Source organism: Castor canadensis, chromosome 12 (genome assembly GCF_047511655.1).
Source record: "Castor canadensis chromosome 12, mCasCan1.hap1v2, whole genome shotgun sequence".
In the NCBI taxonomy this organism is placed as follows: Eukaryota; Metazoa; Chordata; class Mammalia; order Rodentia; family Castoridae; genus Castor; species Castor canadensis.
This window is the reverse complement of record NC_133397.1, coordinates 43,493,103-43,513,926: the sequence shown is the minus strand read 5'-3', so window position 1 is coordinate 43,513,926 and position 20,824 is coordinate 43,493,103. Positions and strand designations below refer to the sequence as shown.

At 33.9% G+C, this 20,824-nt stretch overlaps 1 protein-coding gene across 44 annotated transcripts in view; it reads left to right on the top strand.

Moving 5' to 3' along the window:
• The window catches only part of Nrxn1 (neurexin 1), a 1,065,367-nt gene that overhangs the window by 543,079 nt on the left and 501,464 nt on the right, over positions 1-20,824 (top strand). For 24 of the 44 annotated variants that reach the window (XM_074049663.1, XM_074049686.1, XM_074049676.1 and 21 more), the window contains 2 exons: positions 4,573-4,746; positions 10,510-10,629. In XM_074049663.1, the coding sequence (XP_073905764.1) occupies positions 4,573-4,746; positions 10,510-10,629 (294 nt within the window). Of the gene's footprint in view, positions 1-4,572; positions 4,747-9,564; positions 9,592-10,509; positions 10,630-20,824 lie in introns of all 44 variants that reach the window. The other 20 variants (XM_074049660.1, XM_074049666.1, XM_074049659.1 and 17 more) reach the window with 1 other exon arrangement.

Sequence of the window (20,824 nt, the reverse complement as noted above, 5' to 3'; positions counted from 1 at the left end):
TAGTTCAGTCATAGGAAGATAAGCCATGGTATTACTCCGATATTTCCCCAAAATGCCACTTTAAGAGTTTGCAGGAATCTCCTTAAGTTTCCCCAGAGTCTTAGCTATCCAAATCTACAAAGCAGTTGTCTTTTTTATGTATGCTCTTTTTAATTAAAATGAAAGTGAGATGTTTAAGAGGAAGAAAAAAGTACATATGAATAAACAGGAAAGATGAGTCAAGGAACTAATTATACCTTGACACTTGCATTCTGCTACTGTAAGGCAGAGTTGGGAGACTTTGCTCTAATTGTCTTATGCTCTCTGTTTTAATGTTTTAAGAGAAAGGAAAACTTCTTCTACCACATAATTTATCTGCTTTTGGTTGGTGACTCCTAAAGGATACCTCCAAGCCTCAGTTTGTGTTCCTTAAATGTCAAGGTCATATCATTGGATCCTTTACAGCACACCCCTACTCAAATTCCACGTGTTTAATGTCAGATACAATTTCATATCTCTTCCAAATGTGTACTGTTTCAAATTCCCTAGCCTTTTAGCCTTGGACTTCTTACTGTCTTTTCTTATTTTTCCTAGACAGTAGTCATGAATTGTATCATGTTCTATTTTTACTCAAAAGTCTGCCTTTGACATCACATATCCAACATAATTTACATTAATAAATAGATGAATATTCCTCTCTTCCAGTCATGTCTGGCCTTTCCTTCTCTTTCTTGAGGTCCGTATTCATTTTGTCTCCATAGAATATTTGTGCTGTCACCTACATTATGTAATTACAAAGTAATGTCTATTTTTATATCATCTTGTTTCAGTTCTTCAATGATGCTCCACCTTAAAAGCAAAGTCCACAAAAATCTTTTAATTCTCTGATTGAGATACATTTAGCTTAAACCTACAAACTGGCCCTTCAGTGTTATAGAATTTTTTAATCTCTTAATCTGTTTGTATTAAATTTGAAGACATTTATTAAGCAACTTTCCTGTTTATCTTACCAAGTTCAATACTTCTGGGTTTCAAATTGAGTATGTCAAAGAAGCCCCCTTAGCTACTGATATTAAAGCACACAAATGAGTATGAATAAAATAATAAAATAAATGTCATGAAAGACTTGCAAATTTAACATCTCATCTCCTCCATTGTACTAGAAACAATGGGACAAACTGGACTTCTCATTCTTCTGAATTTCTCAGTGCAATCAATATAGACAGAGGCACACTATGGAAATGTAGCTTTTACTAGACATATCAACACAGTCATACCAGTGTCAATCATGTGCTGAGTACATGCTGCATACTAAATGTTTGAAATATGTTTTCTGTAATCCTCATGGTCTCACAAGGTAGGCATTATTAATTCCATTTTACAGATGCAAAATATGACCCTTAAAGAGGTTGTATGATTTAGCAAGACTACACTAAGGCAATCAGTTAGTGACAAGGCCAGAGTAGTAGTCAAATTGAATTTAACAGCTTGTGTACTATTCCCTACTCATCACTGCCCAACTATTGGGGAGTAAATAATTGTGGCATCATCTCCAATCATTTGCAGATGACACTCAAGAGGAGCATAGTACTTATGTATATAAGGTGCTAGACATAAAGTTATTATTGAGATTTCTTTAAGAAACCTATCTCCCAAATAGTTGAGGTTGACTGCTTTATATGTGTTCTCTTAGCAGGTTTTGCTGAAAATGCCCCAACTCTAGCTTTGCCTTATCAATTGTGTATTTGGCCTACTTAAAGGATAGGAGTAAAAATCAACCAGTAGGATTGAAAAAGGGACAACAGGCTAGATTAAATTCTACAGGAAATTTGGCTTTTAATGGGTGTCTATCTGGGCTTTTATTCACACACGAGGTCATTAAGGAGCATATCCTCCTTCATATGCAGAGGACTTCACCTGTAAGGACTCATTACTGCTAATGGATCATTTTCCTTCCATTGCTGAAGGATCAAAAGGAGAAGCTGCATCTTTGATGAGGTGGTAATGGTACACAAGGCTGAGACCACTTAAGAGTTTCCCACCAAGGGATTTCAGACCACTATCTGCTCTATGAAGAGTTTATAAAGACAGTACTAAGTAGGGAGTTCTAAGTGCAGCTTCAGTAGTGAAAATGAAAATTATGAGTCCCTTACTTATAAAGCCAAATCATCCACCTTGATATGTTTGAGGTGTGTATCCTGTACTACTTGAATTGATATTTTCTGCACTCTGGTAACACAGGGGAGATTATTGCTTTTTAATAAGCTCTAAAAAGTTCTCAAGCAAATATGTTCACTAAAAGGAAGACAGGAATTGTGGTAGGAGGTGGGGTAGGGAAGAAAGGAAGTGCATTCAAGAATTAGTTCTCTCCCCATGTGGTGTCTTACCATTCTCCATTTTTTCTCTTTATTTTTTTATCTACTGTGACTTCATCCATCAGGTGGCTGAAAATATTGAGTGCTCATTTTGCTTAGAGCTCAGACCGAGGCCCTGTAGAAGAATCTAAAACAAATAAAGATTTTTGTCTCCTCCAGGAAGATGCAATCAGAAAAAAGAAGATAGGTTATCAAATATATGGCATTGTATACATAACTTTCATATTTATGTTATATGTCTGAAAAAACTAAAAGCAGTACCAGGAATTTTTCATTCAGTTTCCCACCATTCTCTAATACTACCTTTCTTAGAGTTGAAGGATAGAGAACAAAAATTTCCTAACAAGTTTAGTTCAACAAATGTATGCAGAGATCATGTCCTTGCATTTATATTTGATATCTAAAAGTATAGATCTCAGCCCACATTCTCTGATGTGCCTGAAAGGTAATGGTCCTCCAGCTTTCTCCTGCTTGCCCAAATGAGGTTCAGAAAAGCTTTACTCTCCAGATGTAGAGGCTATATATTCCATTGCATTCCTAGAAGATTCTGGTCTTTTAAGACTCAAATACAGAAGTCTAATTTTATATTTTTGATTTATGACTCACGTTCCTTCTGAAGCAACTAAAACACAGTGACCTACAATTTAAATGAGAAGAAAGACAAAAGAGAATATAAATGAAAAGAAAAAAAATCAAATATTTGAAAAATGGTGCCCTATCATGCTATCCTTTAATATTAAGGATTATGGTTAGTAGTCAATAAATCTTTATTTTATTTAAGAGATGGCAGAAGTAAACACATCTAGTACTTTCTGCACAAAATATGTGGGATCAACAACATCCTAATGTAGTAACACTTTAGTTACTAGGTTAAGGGACTGGATTTCTCAGTTTTCAAGGCTGAATAACATTGAGAAAGGTACATAATGAATTAGTTTCAGTATATTCACCAATACAGTCCAGGAATGGTAGATCTGTAGTTTGGTTTTTCCTTGCCTTTAAGCTAGTAAGTTAGCTTATTGTTGTTTCATGAATGCTGACAGAGGCACAAGATTTCTCTGGTTCAAAGGCCAAGAACTTCATCACTTATTCCTCAACAAATAACATATGTATCGCTTCTTGTTTACAAGTCTCATGAAGACAACACAAACAGGCTCAATAAACATTAGAAATGCATTGTTTTGTGCTACACTGGGAAAAACATGCTAAGTGCCATGAAGTTGGAAAGAATAGTTGATGTTAGAGAGAAAATTCGAATGTCAATGAAAAGTTAGAGTAGTAGCAGACAAGAGTATGTTACCAGAATTTGTAGACAGGAGTAGTGTATTCTGGAATTTTGAGATGATCTTCCTTGTGCTCTGAATTGATTAAGTGTTTACTAGAGTTAATTAATTATATTTGCTCAATGCCAGCCAGATTCAGTGAATAATCAGCAATAGAAAAATAAAATCAAATATAGATTGAAGGCTCTCTTTTAAAGTAGTGACCCATACAGTTGGGGAATCCCAACCCTAGGGACCTCAAGATGACAAAGCTAGGCAAATATTCCATTAGAAGTTATAATACAATTGGAAAAATAAATAACTTGGTAACAAAGTCCAAAGCAGCACAAAGAGATGAAAGTAATGCGCTTTAACTTAAAATAGGAAACATCTGAAGAAATATATAGTATTCAGTTATATTTAGGCTATTATGGTAGTGAGTTAGTGAACAAGGTATTCAAGCAAGGATAGTAGGCTTAAGTATAGTGTAGAAGGTAACTTTGGCCACTGGAGAGAACTTGAGCTTCTGATAAGCTTAAAGGTCCAGAGTTGTCTCTGGAGAAGGCAAATGTAATAAGACTATTGACTATCTACTATACATTTTCACTATGGTAGGTCTCTTTTAGAAAATGAGGATATAAATGATCAGAAAATCTGCTGAAGACCCTAATAGTAGTTTTTCAGTGGGTTTGGATTTCAGTGCTGGGGTGTGCATCCCATGGCCCATGTTCTTTCCACATGTTCACATCATATTGAACTTTTTCAGTTGTCTAAGAAGTAGGTTCTAGAATATCTTCTAGTATAATTTGAATATTGTATTCAAACATTCTATTGTTTTGTACTTTTGGAAAATAGCAAGTCAGAAATAAATTAATTAAAAAATCTCACTGTATTTTCTTCATCCTGTTTAAAGTGAATAGAACATTATTTTGTGACAAGGACTGCTCTTCCCACAGGTGACTTGTATATAGGTGGAGTGGCTAAAGAAACATACAAATCCTTGCCAAAACTTGTCCATGCCAAGGAAGGCTTTCAAGGTTGCCTGGCATCCGTTGATTTGAATGGACGGCTTCCAGATCTCATCTCAGATGCTCTTTTTTGCAACGGACAGATTGAGAGAGGATGTGAAGGTATTACATTTTTGTTATCACACTTGAACCGTTCTCATTCCACCTAAAATGGGAACAAACCTTATTGGGCAGTAAAATTCTACTAAATGGGTAAATTCTCATTAGGGTGTAGAAATTCTTATTCATGCTTTGAAGTTTTCATTCTACAAATCTTGAGTTTTCTTGACTGCTTGCAAGACTGTGCTAATGTCTAATGTAAACTGGGAGCTATAACTATGGATCTTGTTATTTTCTGCTTCTTTGCATTTTTTAGTTCACCTAATTAGTGTGTTAATCATTCTGCAATGCTTGGTTTATAGCACTAAATGGATAATCCAACTAGAAAACTATATTTTTTCCAGTAACAAGTAATCAACTTGAGCCCATTCTAAAATTCTAGGCTCAATGTAATAGAAAATGAGAAAAAGTTCATATACCCCATTCTCAAATCACTATTTGATTTGTGTGTATTTGGCAGCAAGAGTGTATCCAGTATATTATCTTATATTACCCAAGGATAATATTCTATACTTCAGAAATGCGTTCAAGTATCTTCCAGTCTTTTGTGTTTTCTATCAGATCAAGATCTGTAGAAGTATTTTTTGATTGCTACTTTCACTTCAGATAATTTTCACTTCAACACCTCAAATTACTTGAGCCAATTCTCCCTCCATCAACGTAATTTAATCACATTATCATGAATTGCGTGGCTCTGGATGTGTCATTGCCTTTCCTTTAATGTTGAACACAGTTTGTTCCATTTCGTAGATCCATTAGAAAATTTCAGATGGGAGAAAAGGAAGAAATAAATATGAATTCCTATTCCCCAAGAGATTAGGAATAATTTCTTCTTAACCAAAATAATGTCTTTATATTTAGCAATTGCCTAAGTCTGTGGAAATTTTTTTATTTGAAAATACTTTTTTTTTCATTGAAGCACCTATTTCTCTAAAATGTTAGGTGAGACTCCAACCTGCTGAAATAATACAAGAGAATAAAGCTGTTAATGAAAGGCTTTGTGGACTCATTTTTAGTGTCATCGTACTTATTTCCTTTATTTTGAATTTTAACAACACTTATGTAAAATGAAGAGAAACTATGTGTCTTCCTCTTTTACCAATTTAGTAAAGGAAGCAATTTGTTAAGTGTATAAATCCCTCTAGTAGATGGATACAAAAATGTGGGACTTAACTTTGGTTCTTAGAGATTATATAATTAGTGAAAATACATACATTTATTTATGTATTTATTTTTAAGGAAACAGTACTATAAACTCTGCTGGAAAATATTTTTTCAAAAATATGGTGTGAGGCTTCTCACTTGCAAGAAATGGTAGGGGTAGACCAACACACCACAGCTAAATACCTGTCAGGTAGAAATTAAGAAACAAACACATGGGACTCCCACCACTGACATATTGATGTTAACAAGTGAGTGAAAGGGAAGATTAATAGGAGTAAGATATGCATATAAAGAGTATTTGCAGTAATAATACTTGATGTTGTTTTCCAACTAATCTAGTAGGCAATTTGGTTGGTTAGGGTAATTAATTACACATCCTTTTGGTGGCCTTAAACTACCATCAGAATGTTTAAACTAATACAGTAGATTATGGCTTATTTCTTTCCATACCTTATTGAGGAACCTTTAAATATTTCAGCTTTAATGGTTCCCATCCCTTTTTCTTCACTCTTAGAATAGTATCACATTCCTGGCATCCTGCCATGACATTTCCCTGATACATTCATTCTAACATCAAAATTAACAACATTTAATTTATGATTATTTCTATTCTGAATGGTTCCTAGGGATAATCTTAGAAGTACATCTCAGAGGTGTAATTGATGAGACTCATATGTTTTTAAGATTAGTGATTAAATTGTATATACCCAATAAGTGATCTCTCTAAAAACAGTTGTTTTATGGAATTTGAGTACTAATCACATTGGAATCACTTAACTTCCATATTAATAGAAATAGTGCATGTCAGTTATCTACAAATAATAGCTTGTCCTGGTATTCAATTTATTCAATCATTTTTTCCAATAAGACTCACAAATCTCAAAGTTCCTGGCATTCCAAAAGTTCTTGATCTTTCCTCAATGCTCACTTGCTGTCTTTCATTTCTAACTTAATTTCAGTGAATGATAGTTTATTTTATTTTTAAGATTCATCTCAATCAGGGAAGAACCTTACCTTGTCAAAGACTTTTAAGACTAATGTTTCTCAATTTTTTTAAGCCTATGTCAGAACCACATAGAAAATCGTTAAAGCCCAAACTATAAGCAGCCACCACCAGGGATTCCGATTCAATCCCAGAACATTTAGGATAAGGCCCTAAAATTTATATTTCTAACAAGTTCCCAAGTGATGCTGGTGCTATGCACCCCACACTTTTACACTTTTGACTATTTCTTTGGATGTCACTATTTCTGTATATATAACAGAAGAGAGAGACTGATAGTCAACAAATAAGCAGGTTCATTAAAGTCAAGATAACTTCTCTATAAAAAAGACAATGAAATTTTTCATAGTCTTTGTATAGGCCCATTGCATTCAGCTCTAGATTACTTTATAAGTGACAGAAACTTTTTTCTATTTAATTATAATAGCTATCATTGATTAAGTAATGTTGGCAGTAGGTTTACATATGCTATCTTACTTAATCTTCAAAATTATATAAATTAGGCATTACTGCCTTTTCTAGATGAGTAAATTGAACCTCAAAGACATTCCAAAGGTTACAGATCTAATAAGTGGATTATGCAGGTTCCAAACTCAAGCTTACCTTTCTTGAAAATCCAGGCACATACCCACTTTATTGTCCCTTTGGTTTCCAGACAGTATAGTTTTACTTTCCTTTTCTCAGACATACCCTTTTAAAAAATCATTTAATACAAAGTCCCTTCGCTTGTTCCCAGCTGTAGTCAGTAATAAAATAAAAGAAGCATTATGTAACTAAAGGGAAAAACAAATTCAAGGCTCTGTCCTATTCAAATTCCTGTCAGTGTTTAACTATTGTTCTAGAAGGTGAGTACTTTGAAAAATGTGTCTTGTCAGGCACAGGCACACATTCTCTTGCAATACTGAATATATAAAGACTGTTGTGATAATGAAAACAATAATAAAAATAAAACATGTCTTTGTCCTCTCATAGTGGTTTGGCAGGTACAGTTCTGCAATATAGGAAAATTAATTTCTAAGACTGTAGTTTTACTATTTTTAATATTCACCATTGTTTAACTATTGCATGTCTGGATGATTTTTTGCAAAAAAACCAAAAGCTTGAAGTCATACCATCAGTTGTTGCTCCTGCTCCCTCTTCCTGCTGTGCAGGTCACAGAGCAAATAACCACTGGGTAAATGAGCTTCTCATCCTCCTTAGGTTCCTACCATGCCCTGCTCCTCATCCCAGGAAGGAACAGGCTAAGGAAGACTGCTTTGAGAAATTTTTTTTTAAAAAGAAAACACTGATTATTTTCAGATGCTAATGCCATGAGATAAAGATTAGAAGACCACTCACTTCTCAAAAACTGGAACAACAACAAAAACAAAGCAATTTAGTGACTCACATTTCTTAGAAATGAAAGTTGAAAAAATTGTCACATATATTCATTAGTCTCCATAACCTGGGAGGTTATTGTTACTACTATTATTACTTATAAAATGAGTACCATATTAATTATCTTATTGTGCCAGCTATTATTATCATCTAATCTGGATTAATGCTACAGTTTCTGAATTTGTGAAAACATATATAAGTTAAGTTAAATTCAATAAATTTCCTATGAAAAATACCTTTACTGAGAAAATTGTCATAGAAATATATATATTTAAATGCCATTTTGCAAAAACATCAATTTATATAAAGACTAATTATAGATAATTATTTATTTACTAAAGTAGGTGCCTCAATGGCTGTCACTATATTAGTAGCATCTAATTAGACAGGTGTCTAATTTTATATTTTCAGAAAACCTGTAAAGTTGTGTTTATTAGAAAATGTCTTTAAGTGAATTGTGGTTCTTTTCCAACCTTTTCTAAGAATAGTGGCAATCTTCTGTAATAATTATTCACAGGGTAGTTTATTGGAGCCGAGAACAATTGTGGTGAAACAATGTAGACATCACCCTGAAATCCTAAGCAATTTGTAGTCAACATAGAAAGAGCTGGATGAATACCCTGCATAGATCTCATAAAGGAATTTTCTTTATGGAGAATTATATGGTAGTTTGTTTCTTCCATCCCTGCTACTTCTTTCGTCCACTTCAAATGGTATATTCACTTTGGTAGTTTGGTGTCACTGTAAAGTCCAGCTGTTGGAAGTAAATGGCTGGTATTATAGTTTTAAACCTTAATTGCAAGAAGAAAAATTTTAAAATCTAGAGGGAGTTGCAAAGGAAGGGATAATTGGTCTTCTAACGACCATAGTCTACAGTGTATCTGCATATGACAAATGGTACTTACTGCACGTTTCAAATAAGCAACATAGTCGCTATGGGAATGCATTCATATCTATCCAAGGGAGGAAAAATTACAAAAGCCCTTTTAATTTTCCTTCATTACTCATTGACTCAATTAACCATTTTATGTACATATATATATATATATATATATATATATATATATACAACAAAATCCTAATAAATTACTGCTTTTTCATTTCTGGCTTTTCTTAAGATTTATGGCTGTTAGTATGAATTTGTTTGCTATACATAGCATTTTCTCCCCTTTACAGCAGCATGCATTTTTGAATCTGACATTCTGTGTTTGCCCCATTTCAGTACTGCTTACTAACATTTGATATATTTTGCTTTTTTTTTAATTTTGCTGACAAAGTTGCATTGATGAAAGCTGACTTGCAAGGTAGATAGCCCGTGTGTATAAAACAAGACTGAAACCCCATAGTACACAGTAGAAACCCTAAAATAACATTACATTTTTGCAGAATGTTACTTGGACTCAGATTTCATTTTTTCCTCTTCTTGAACATTCTGCAAGAATTGTGCTCATTTGGTAGCATAGTTTGCTTACAGGCTTTCAGTCTTGAATATGTTTGTATAGTGATTGCCTTTAGTGCTTTGATCATTTTTAGTTCTTTGTTTTTCAGTGTTCTAGCTATGATTCTTTAGAAGCAGATTAGCATTCTTTTTTCTTGTGTGTTCAATGGAGGCATGCCATCTATATGGAGTTTTTCATTTTATGCTTAATTGCATGAGATCGTTAAAGCATGTGAATTGATACTTGCCAACATACCTATCCAAAACACCAAAAATCATAGCTTTATTCATAGTTTGTGCAGGGAATCTTCTGGAACTTCGAGGGCATTTTTGCATAATTCTTTTTGGTTATTTTGCCAATATTTATCCCAATTTCATGAAGTTAAAATCTCCATTTCTCATGGTGTCTCTATTCATTGGTCAGAAGTTAAGGAGTTCCATTCATTTTCTAAAATTCAATTAGTGACAGAGAATTATTGATGATGAAATAACTTTTCCTACTACCATAATCCTATTAGAAGCTATATATATATATATATATATTTGCTTTTACTATTTGTTGGTTTAATTTATTATTATAATGTATTTTATCCTATACTTGAAACTTAAGACAACCTTCATGTTACAGCTTCTCAGTTCCTAATTCAGGTGTGTTAACTGGAACTTTCCAAACTAGTTTGGACGTGTAATTTGAGGTGTTGGCAACTACTATATGTGATGTAGTTCATGTATAAAACATTTTGGATTTTTTAAAGAACCCAAGCTGTTTTTTAATGTTTCACAGGACCTAGCACAACCTGCCAGGAGGACTCATGTTCAAATCAAGGTGTGTGCTTACAGCAGTGGGATGGCTTCAGCTGTGACTGTAGTATGACTTCCTTCAGTGGGCCACTCTGCAATGACCGTAAGTACTGTCTGAATACAGACTGGCACTTCTTGCTGCTCCCAGCTTGTATTTGACATCCAGGATGTAAAACTGAGAGTCCTTATATTATCTCTAATTGAACTGTCATAATTAAGAGAAGCAGTTGTTTCTGCAGAAGGAAATTTTTCGAAATGCTTAATTATTTTTCAGGGATGCCATTAGCTAAGTGTTATGATGATGGTGATCCTTTAGGTTTCAACTATTTGTTGTAGGGGTTTTTTGTTTGTTTGTTTTTATTGCTAATGGTTATCTTCTTGGGAAAAAGCTTTTTTCATTTTATGTATTTGGAAATTCTTCCCTACCTTTTGAAACTTCATGTTGCTTTATGGTAAACAGTATTTAATTTTTTAAGATTATATCTTGAGGGCTGTAATTTTTGTGAAAGTTATGTCTCTTATTTTTCTGTCTTTCTATATTCTTTAAGACTACTCTCACCTTTCATTTCAAAAACAATATGTGTAATCTCTGTCCTTCAAGCACTCTCTTGTATTTTATCCACTTCTTGTGTTTCCCCCCTTAGTTTCATGATATAAGCTCAATAATGAAAACACGGTTCACATTATATCGTAACATACCTGATATGCCTAGTCTATACCATAATAGGGTGCTTAGGTAGAATTAATTGGTCTGTAGGGTGAAGTTCTGTTTCTTAACCTTCAAATAGGTCTTACTTCATAGCACTTCATCAAAACACTGAAAACATTCCCTACAATATATTTCTTTCTACTATATTAAAAGAATATCTCTTGTTTGCCTTGTGTTGTAAATACCACATGTAAACAGAATTCCAAGATGACGATATAGAGGAAGTGATTGTAGAAGGTTTGGGTTTCATGGCAGAGGCTAGACTTGAGTGTGGATTAAAGGAGAGCATATAATTTTCCCCTGTTGGCCTTTGTCTATTTAGACTCCTCTCATCAGTAGGCATGTATATCATGATGTCAAAGATAGGATCAAGCTAAAGTATCCATTAAACTAAGTTGCTGCAGCCTAGAAATATAGTACAACTCACCATCCATCCTGGGTTTCCTATCCAAAATAGTGATTTTAGGAAGCACAAGCAAATACTACATAGAAAAAAATAAAATCATACTTGAAAGAAACCTTCAACGGTCATGCGCCATAGATGGAAAAATATCTAGTTTTCATCTTATTGGTGTCATCTTCCATAGGATTACAATAAACTTCAAGCAATAAAAATTGTATTCAACCATTATACCTTTGCAAGCATTGTATCTCTGCAAATTAAATTACACTTAAAAACAATAATGCCATATTGCATGATATAAATAACCTTATACAAATACTTAATAAATACTTGTATATGCAAAAAGCAAAGAAAAATTAAAAACCTTATAAATTCTTGAATACCAATATGTGTATGTATCTATAAAGTAGTAACTTCCTGCATCTGCTCCTAACCCATATAAAATGATACAAAGTTATTTTCAAGGACAACCAGAAGACTGAAAATTTGTTATGATTTAATTATTGCAAAAAATTTTAAACAGAAATACAATCTTGACAGATGTATGACTACATGTGGTAGTTGAGAGGGCTTTTTGGGTATGAAAATATTTTTCATTTTGCTAAAGAATATCCTCTGCCAAACTTTGCTTAATCTTGTTTCCATGTTTTATAAAACAGTTGCCATTTGGTTGTGTCAGACTGTGTTTCCTCATATACCAGTTAAATATAAAGATTATACTTTTCTGTACGTATTTGCTAAGCTTTTCCTAAAAGAACATCAAGATCTGACCTTAAGTATTGGGCTGTCTTCGAATTATTTTGTGCAGAAAACTATTTGAATGCTGCTAGTGGGTGATAGTTGTGGTGATGGAGATGATAAAGCTATTTGTTATTTTCTTGTGAATAGGTAAATGTCATTCAATAAATATGTCTCCTGATATGCCTCTTGCACAAATCAGCATTAAAATTACTTTGGAGAGCTCTCCGAATACATGCATTTTGATTAAATCATTACCTCTTACTGGGTTTTCTGGAAATGTGAAATGGTTCCATCCTTTGTACATTGAAGGATTTGGATGATGAGATTATGTAAGTAAAAAATCAATATTTAAAAGTAAACCTCATTTTGACATCAATTAGAATTTGTAATAAGCACATAGTAATTGTTATTTTGAAGCCTGGTAAATTGAAGATAGCAAATGAAGTATCTTGCCACATTTTCCTCACTTTCAAAATTGATCACAATTTATTATGTCTTTACACCTCATTTTTTTTATAAGTTACCCAAATAGAATTAGTGTAATTCTTTGGATTTTAACAAACTCCTTTTCTATATAGAGGTTGACATTTTTTTAAAATGCCATTCAGAGCATTTTGTTTCTTAAGGAAGTTTTATTCTTGGCTTAATTATTTATCCATGCATTCTGTGACTGTGGACTCCAACTTGATAGGAAACAAACCTTTTTTAAAAAAAGGAAACAAAAACAAATCTTTTTAGTAGTGGAAAGAACATACCATATTAAAAATGAGAACACTTCTGTAAAACAGAACTTCTAAATGTCATATATCTGATAAGTTTCAAAGAGTGGGTTAAAGTAACTAGAAAATTTATTTATATTAGCCTGGAGATATAATTAACAATGGGAAGATGGGAATACTTTATAGCTTGTAAATTTAATCTTGGATCAATCATGCTAATTAATTGAACAGAAAGGAATCTTTCAAAAAAGAGGCATTTATGCAAAGTGATGCCCAAGGCAATTTTTAAAGAAATTTGTTTATGAGAAACCCATGTCTTCTTGGAAAATTGCTGTGTGTATATGTGGGTGTGGGAAGGACAGTGTTTTGTACACAACTCTTCGATTCTCCCACATCACTAGCAAGCTTTAGGACCTCCATATCATTTTTCACTCTCTCCTCCAATCCAGCCAGTGCTTCTCTACTAGCATAATTCTTCCCATTCTTGATTTTAATGTTTTCAGCATCTTCCAACTCTCTCAACTAGAGAGTATATTTCTTCCTCCCACTTCTTATAGGACTTTGTGCTGTTTTATCAGTCATCATGTTCTACTCTGCAGTTTCATTGTTTGATCTGATCTCCCTATAAGACTATATGCTTCTTCCAGGAACAATGACTCTTTTTTTTTCCTTTTTTAAAGTTTTTGACTCATGATTCCAGTGTTTTGTACACTCCATAATTGGTGATAATGGCAACTCAGTGAATCCATGCTGACCAAAGGCAAGAACCTTACAAAAAGATTTCTAGTATATGGTCAGTGACCAGCACTACTCTAGATTCATCACTTTGGAGCTCATAAACCTCCATGGTTTGACTATAGCCTTCATTTCCATGCTTATCTATTGCAGAACCTTGCCCATATGGTGAGCTACTGACAATTTACTTACTCATGACTTTCTGTACAACCTACACTTTCCAATTTCCTCACCATTGCATATGCTAATTTATCCACCTGGGAAATGCTTTCATTCTACCTGGAATATATTCTTCTCACTGTCTCTGCTTGAAGAATAATTCCATTTTTGATCTCTGCTTAAACTGTTTTTCCCACTGGAAATTTCCTTGGTCCTCTGAGCTGGGCATTATTTTTCTTCTCTTGAAATGTTAGGGCAACAGTGTGTTGCACTACCTAATACTATTTTATGTTCTATACATTTGTGGATTTTATCTTGGGTTAACTATCAAGTACCTACTAGGTTTCAGGTCTGTGGTAAGAGTTTACATTCATTATGTAATATCTACTTATCACCTATTCTTGCTATACACCCCTTCTTCATCATCAAACCAGTGTGTTTTCATATAATCCTTTTCTGCTTTTAGCCAGTGGTCCAGAATAGAATGTAACCATATTAGCTAATTTAATGTCAGGTTGGAGAAGATGAATATGGCTATGATCACATAGAAAGCAGTGAACATAATACCATTGTCACATTACATTAGTATGGAAATGTAGTGTGCCAAATTACAGTTCAGCTTCAACAGTGTCTTTTACCATAAGGGAGTAATACATCATAGTGCTGTTATTTTGCTGCTATAGTTTAGGAGGGTGTGGGCTCTGCTATTAAAAGACTGTTTTCAGAATTTAAAACTCTGCCAAAGAAAAAAAATCTCTCTGATAGGAGTTTATTGTGTCTTTTATAGGAGAATTACAGATATCCACAGAAACAATGGTGAAATACACTTGACTGAGATTTTTTGCCATGACATTTTAAAATATCTTAAGCTTTGTTTCTTATCTTCTTTTGTTGTTTGAAGAGACAATTCAATATCCAGTGTCTGAGCATTAAAATCCAAAGGAATGGAAGCAAATCATAACCTATATAAAAATAACTTGGATCCAAGCAACATTTCTCTCCCATTCGGAGCTGTCAGTAGTATTAAACTGAGCTGGTTTGCTGCTGGTGCCATTTAGGACTGAATGAAAATTTTCAATTAGTTGTGTCTACAGCCAGATACTCCTTGTGAGTATGATAAGTATTATTAACCTTGAATCATTCAAAAATTTCTAAATTGTAGCCCTTAAGCCATTTTAAGCAATTCATAAGAAATATTTACTGACAATGCCTTAGGGAAACTATCTATAGGGAAACAGGGTTAGACTTGTCTCAGGTTAAATGATAAAGGATTAAGATATTGCTCACACTGAGTCAGAAAATGAAAGAAGAAACAAAAGATAGCATAATCTATGGTAAAATAATGCATAATGGAAGTGCTATCTTCTATTTTATATAGGTTTATCTTTGTTCTTGTTGGTATTAGACATCATAAAAGTAGATGCATAAAAGACAGCATTGGTCTTTGCATCTTGCAGCTCAGCAGCTAAATACTAATTAATGTCAGACTATACCTATGTAAAGAAAAGTTATGTGGAAAGCAAATCTCAAAGCAGTAGAATAGATTACTGCTGCATTTGAATTACTCAGATTTTCCCTGAACTGTGTAACAGCTAGGCAATCCACTGCTTTCTGCAGCCTTTTATCCTGTGCAAATGCTGCCAATTTGGTTCCCAGAAGTTAAGGAGGGGGGCCTACTTGGAATGTTTTCTTTATCAATGAACTTTCTTGCTAATATTATCTAATTTTTTTCTGACTTGATTAAAACCCTGACCATGTTAGATCTTAACTTGTTTCCCAGATCCTATATAAACTTGAAGGTGGCTTTCAAGATGTTTGCATTACTGTGGTGATACTATCATTTCCCACCAGAGCCCAACTAACCAGGGCTGCCTTGAGAGAAAGTTCTGCCATTCTGTCACCTTGGTTAACTATCCGCAAGGAGTGACAATAGTTCCACTTTTCACAAGTATTCTTTGAAAGAGATCTATGACCAGTTTCCCTTGGAATACTGGTCTTTCTGTGCAAGTACTCTGTGCTCAGGCCTCTCCTTTTGTCTTCCACTCAGAGCAGTATAGCAGGTGCTGCATCTAGGCTGGTAAGGGGATGACTACCTGAACCCCAGATGCTAACTTTTTAAATTTTATGCTTCATTTTAATTTTAAAGTAGATTGTCACTGGCCTGAAAATGATGCACTGAGAGCCTTCAAGAACAAAATAAAGATAAGTCACGATGAATTTTCAGAATCCTGCATCATATGAAATAGGTATAAATTATAAATAGCTTAATATCCATTTCTTAATCAAGAAGATATGTAAACAGAATAAATTGCGAGCTACTTTCATTTTATAGAATCAAATTTATCAGCATTTTTTAAAGAAGGAGACTAGAATTAAACATAATTAGCTTAGACTTTGTGAAATATTTTAAAAGAATATAATAGTGATTGCATTGGGAAGGAAGTGTTATGTCTGGCACAGGTGCTTTATATACTTTGCTGGAATAGATATAACTAGCTGGTACACAAAAAGAACAAAAGGCTTTCAAATACATCACATCACATCAACATAAATCAATGTTAACATAAATGGTAGGTATTATTATGTGTGCTATTTACATCTTATAAACCTATCTTTTTAATCTTCAAATTTAAAAAAAAGAAAATATTGATGAACGGATAGTTTAAGTAACTTCCTGGGCTGAAATGACTAGCAATTTGTATGTAAGTCTGTCTTCAAGCCATCTTCTACTTTGTACTCACAGTCCCTCCTAAAGAAGGGTAGAATCAATGTCAATACTTTGAAAATTCCCCAGCAGCAAGATTTCCTAGAGAAGTCAATAATGAGCAAGATGTAACTCTTTCTTTTTTTTTTTTTGCAGTACTAGGATTTGATGTCAGCACTTCTGCCACTTGAGCCAAGCCCTCAGCTCCTTTTTCTTTAGTTATTTTTCAGATAGGGAATCACACTTTTTGCTCGAGGTTGACCTCAAACCCTGATCCTCTCTATCTCAGCTTCTTGAGTAGTTGGGTTTACAGACATGTACCACCATGAATGGCTTCCTTCTGACTCTTAATACTTAAATTGAATTTTAAGCATTACGCTGTATGAAACACACTCTTCCCTTCAACTGTTCCATTGTCACTTCTAAAGATGATTTAAAAATTCAGAGTGAGCTGTTGAAGGCATATTATCATTAACTTCCAGTTAATGCACTGATTATGAAAGAGAGATGGGAATTTTTTATGACAGCCTTTCAAAATCATAATCTAATATTTGATCATGAAATCAGGAAAAATATTTACCCACATTTCTTTGCTTAAATCAGACTCACAGTGTATATTATGGGAAACAGGCTGCTAAGATTCATCACTGTGTTGACCATAGAATGTGCACCCAATGTTTTGTTATGTTAATTGCATCTTAAGTTTTTCTTCGCATAGTTGTTTAGGCAGAGTGAAAAATAAATCAAACTCAGAGGTTAACAGTGTGATCTTTGAAGGTCTTGGGAAGATATGCAAGAGAAACATAAGAGAACGCACAAAGCCCAGCACATGAAACATTTCTCCAAGATTAATAGTAACGACCAAGGGAAGGGGAAGAAAGCTCTCAGGAAATGTGTAGAGTCCAGGAAAAGGTCAACATAAAAATAATGTTGTACTTGCATTTAGGGATAATTCACATCATGAGGAAAAAAGTATTACTGTGAAGAAAATGCGCCTTGTCCAGTGATCCTTTTTCTTCTCTGAAGAAAGCATTCTGTGTCTCTAATGAGATTTACTATAGCAATTAAAAAGTGTAGAATTCTTTTATGGGGAGGAATTACAGTCTTCTCTCCAGCTCTTTGCTATTATACGTTTTTACCTCTCTTGTAGCATTCAACAGCAGCATAAAATACAAGACTGATGTGTTAGTTCTGGGTATTATGGGGTGTATGATTTTAACGACTCTAATGATCTACATTCATGTCTCCTAGAAAATGCCCTTAGTGTTCGGCTTACTCTCCCCAGGATTTGGTGAGGTAGGAAGGTACAAAGATGTTTCTTAACTTGAAATGATCTCAGAATGGAACTACTTAATAAAAGTATCAGCTGATATAGAAAAATGTTTAAAAAAATGGGTCACAAACAAGGTGTCCAAGTAGGTGTGAATGCTTCTTATTCATATGTAACATACGACTGTTTAAGGAGACCAACAGATGGAATACGTAGCAGAAAATAAATACATTCTGCTTGGTTTCTTCACTTGAATGGTGCACTTTGTATTTTGATATTTGGCTGTTTTCCTGTTAGAAGGTTTTGAGATCTCATATGGATTCCAGTTGCTCAGGACAATGTTGACATTGTGAACAGTGCTGGTAATACTCGGTGAATCTGTACACAAAACTTCTTTAGATCATGCCATGGTGACAAAAATCCCAGCCATGTTTGCTCATCAAATGTTTCTTAGGCACTAGAGTGCCCAACGAGTCCAGAACTGAAGATCCAAATTCATGCAATCATTGTACAACTGGAGTAAAATGGTGTTGTAAAAGTGTGGGGTCCATCTTTGAGGACATCAATCTTGAATCTTTTCTCCTAGGCCCTATTCAGAGGAAGTGCTCCATTTTGCTAAATTAAAAACAGAAAAGCGTTAGAGAAATATCATTTCCTCTCAGCCACAGGAGACATCACAGAAGTAATTAAACTAGATTTGGTATGTCAAGCACATTCCTTTTATTGACAGTGACAATGATTCTGTAAATCAAAACCTGGAAGCAGTTTTAATGTTGTTGAAGTGCTAAAGATAAAACCTACAGTTCTTAAAATTAAATCTCATGAAACTAAAATTGATCTATGGAATGAGTTATGAACGAAATCTCCCTTCTGAAATTTACTGCTTACAAGCAAAATAATAACAATTATAATTTTTTTAGCTGAGTCCTGAAAGCCATGGTGTTATAAAGTCAAATGGAGTAGGTCTTCAGTACTAGCTCTTATTTATGGGTTTAAGGTCACCAGGAAAATTCTCTTTATACTATCCCAATATTTCCTTTACTAATGTTGTCAATAGGTTTAGCTAATATTCATTTCCCTGGAAATCTTTCCTTCTTTCATTTAACACACAAGTCTTTCATAGTGTCACTCAACAAACACAACTCTACAGCATGCTTTATTCCTCATATGCTCTGGAATCAATCTGATATAGGCATATATAGATACACACTAGTATAGTAACTAAATATTCTTTGTGCCTTTATCTCTGCCAAATAACTCCCTCTCCTGGATTGTCCTTCTCCTTCCACTCTGCCTAAGGAAAGTAGCCCATGCAGATCAGCCAGGTCAGTTTAAGTTCATCCAGAATAGAATAAATAGTCTTTGTATTTGGGTGATTTCCTCTTTTTCTGATACCAAATATTTATCTTCCAAAAATGTCTATGTGAATATGTAATTATTTCATCTATGTTTCACACTCCATTTTTCTATTTTTGGTATTATTTCTCAGTGTCCAGCACATACTAAATGAATGGTAATATTTGAAGACTGGTGTCTCAAAGCTTCCATTAGTTAACTGACTCTGTGTGTGTGTGTGTGTGTGTGTGGGTGTACTTGCACGTTCATCCTTGTCCATGCCTACAGTACATTTAAGAAAATGTATACATATCATATAACATAGGACAGAAGTAATTTATTATGTTTATTATGCTTTGTCACATTACTATTAATGCAGTTTTCATTATTTGTATTCCTAATACTAAAGAACTAGTGAAATTAGAATCTTATGTAGCTAGGAAGAAAATGTGTTGTGTGAAGATATGTGTGTGTGTGTGTGTGTGTGTGTGTGTGTGTGTGTGAGCACGCACACCTACCCTGGGAGATGATAGATTTAGCAAACATCAGTTTGTACTTTTTCCATTTCCACTGAAGTTCTGCTTTGTATATTATCACATTAAATTTGATAAATGCTGGAACCTTTTGTCATTTTAAGGTAGCCGCTTTTTGTTCATTTTATTCTTTCTCATTAATTATCTGAAATCTGCAGGAATAATCACATGGTTATGAAATGCTGCACTGCCTACTTGATCCTTTTTTTTTTGAACTTTAAGATTTTGCAAGATTAGGGTACTCTCTGGCAATAGCATTATCTCTCCAGAAAAAATGATACATCCTTCTTATGGTAGCATATCACTAGTGTGCCCTGCTTTCGTCCATCAGTGTCCTTGAAGAATTTTCCAAGTCTGTTCCCTCTGCAAAAGCTATAGAAGAGCCTCATGCCCACTTGGTGTTGTATAAATGAAATTTAAAATATCCTTGCTGTTTTTCCTTTCCATATTTAATATGCTGAAGATAGCATTTTATGTACAGTTGTCCCAAGATTATGAGGTGTACTCTGCCTAATTGCTTTGGCATTTTAAGAGAATATACCAGAAATCAGCTAAATAGGATGATGACTCTTTTCTGACTTTCTGTCTACCTACACAATAACCTATCTGTTGAGTCCATAGCGATAGCCTCAGAAACAGAATTTGCTTGGTTGTTAGAGGGACTGAGAAAAAATTAAAAAATAAATACCAAGGATACTGGAATTTGTCTATATGAAATACAAGGAAAATGTGTAGAAGGATAAATGTGGTGGAAATATTTGTATTCATGTATGGAAATGGAAAAATGAGACCTGTTGAAACTATTCCAAGAATAGGGGGAGGGAGGATAAGAGAGAATGATGGAGGGGGTGAATTTAACTATGATATATTGTAAGAACTTTTATAAATGTCACAGTGTACCCCCAGTACAATAATAATATGATAATACATAGTCATATAATAAAAAGAGAAATTTTAAAAAGAAGGTAGTTAAATGAAGATTTTGGTTAC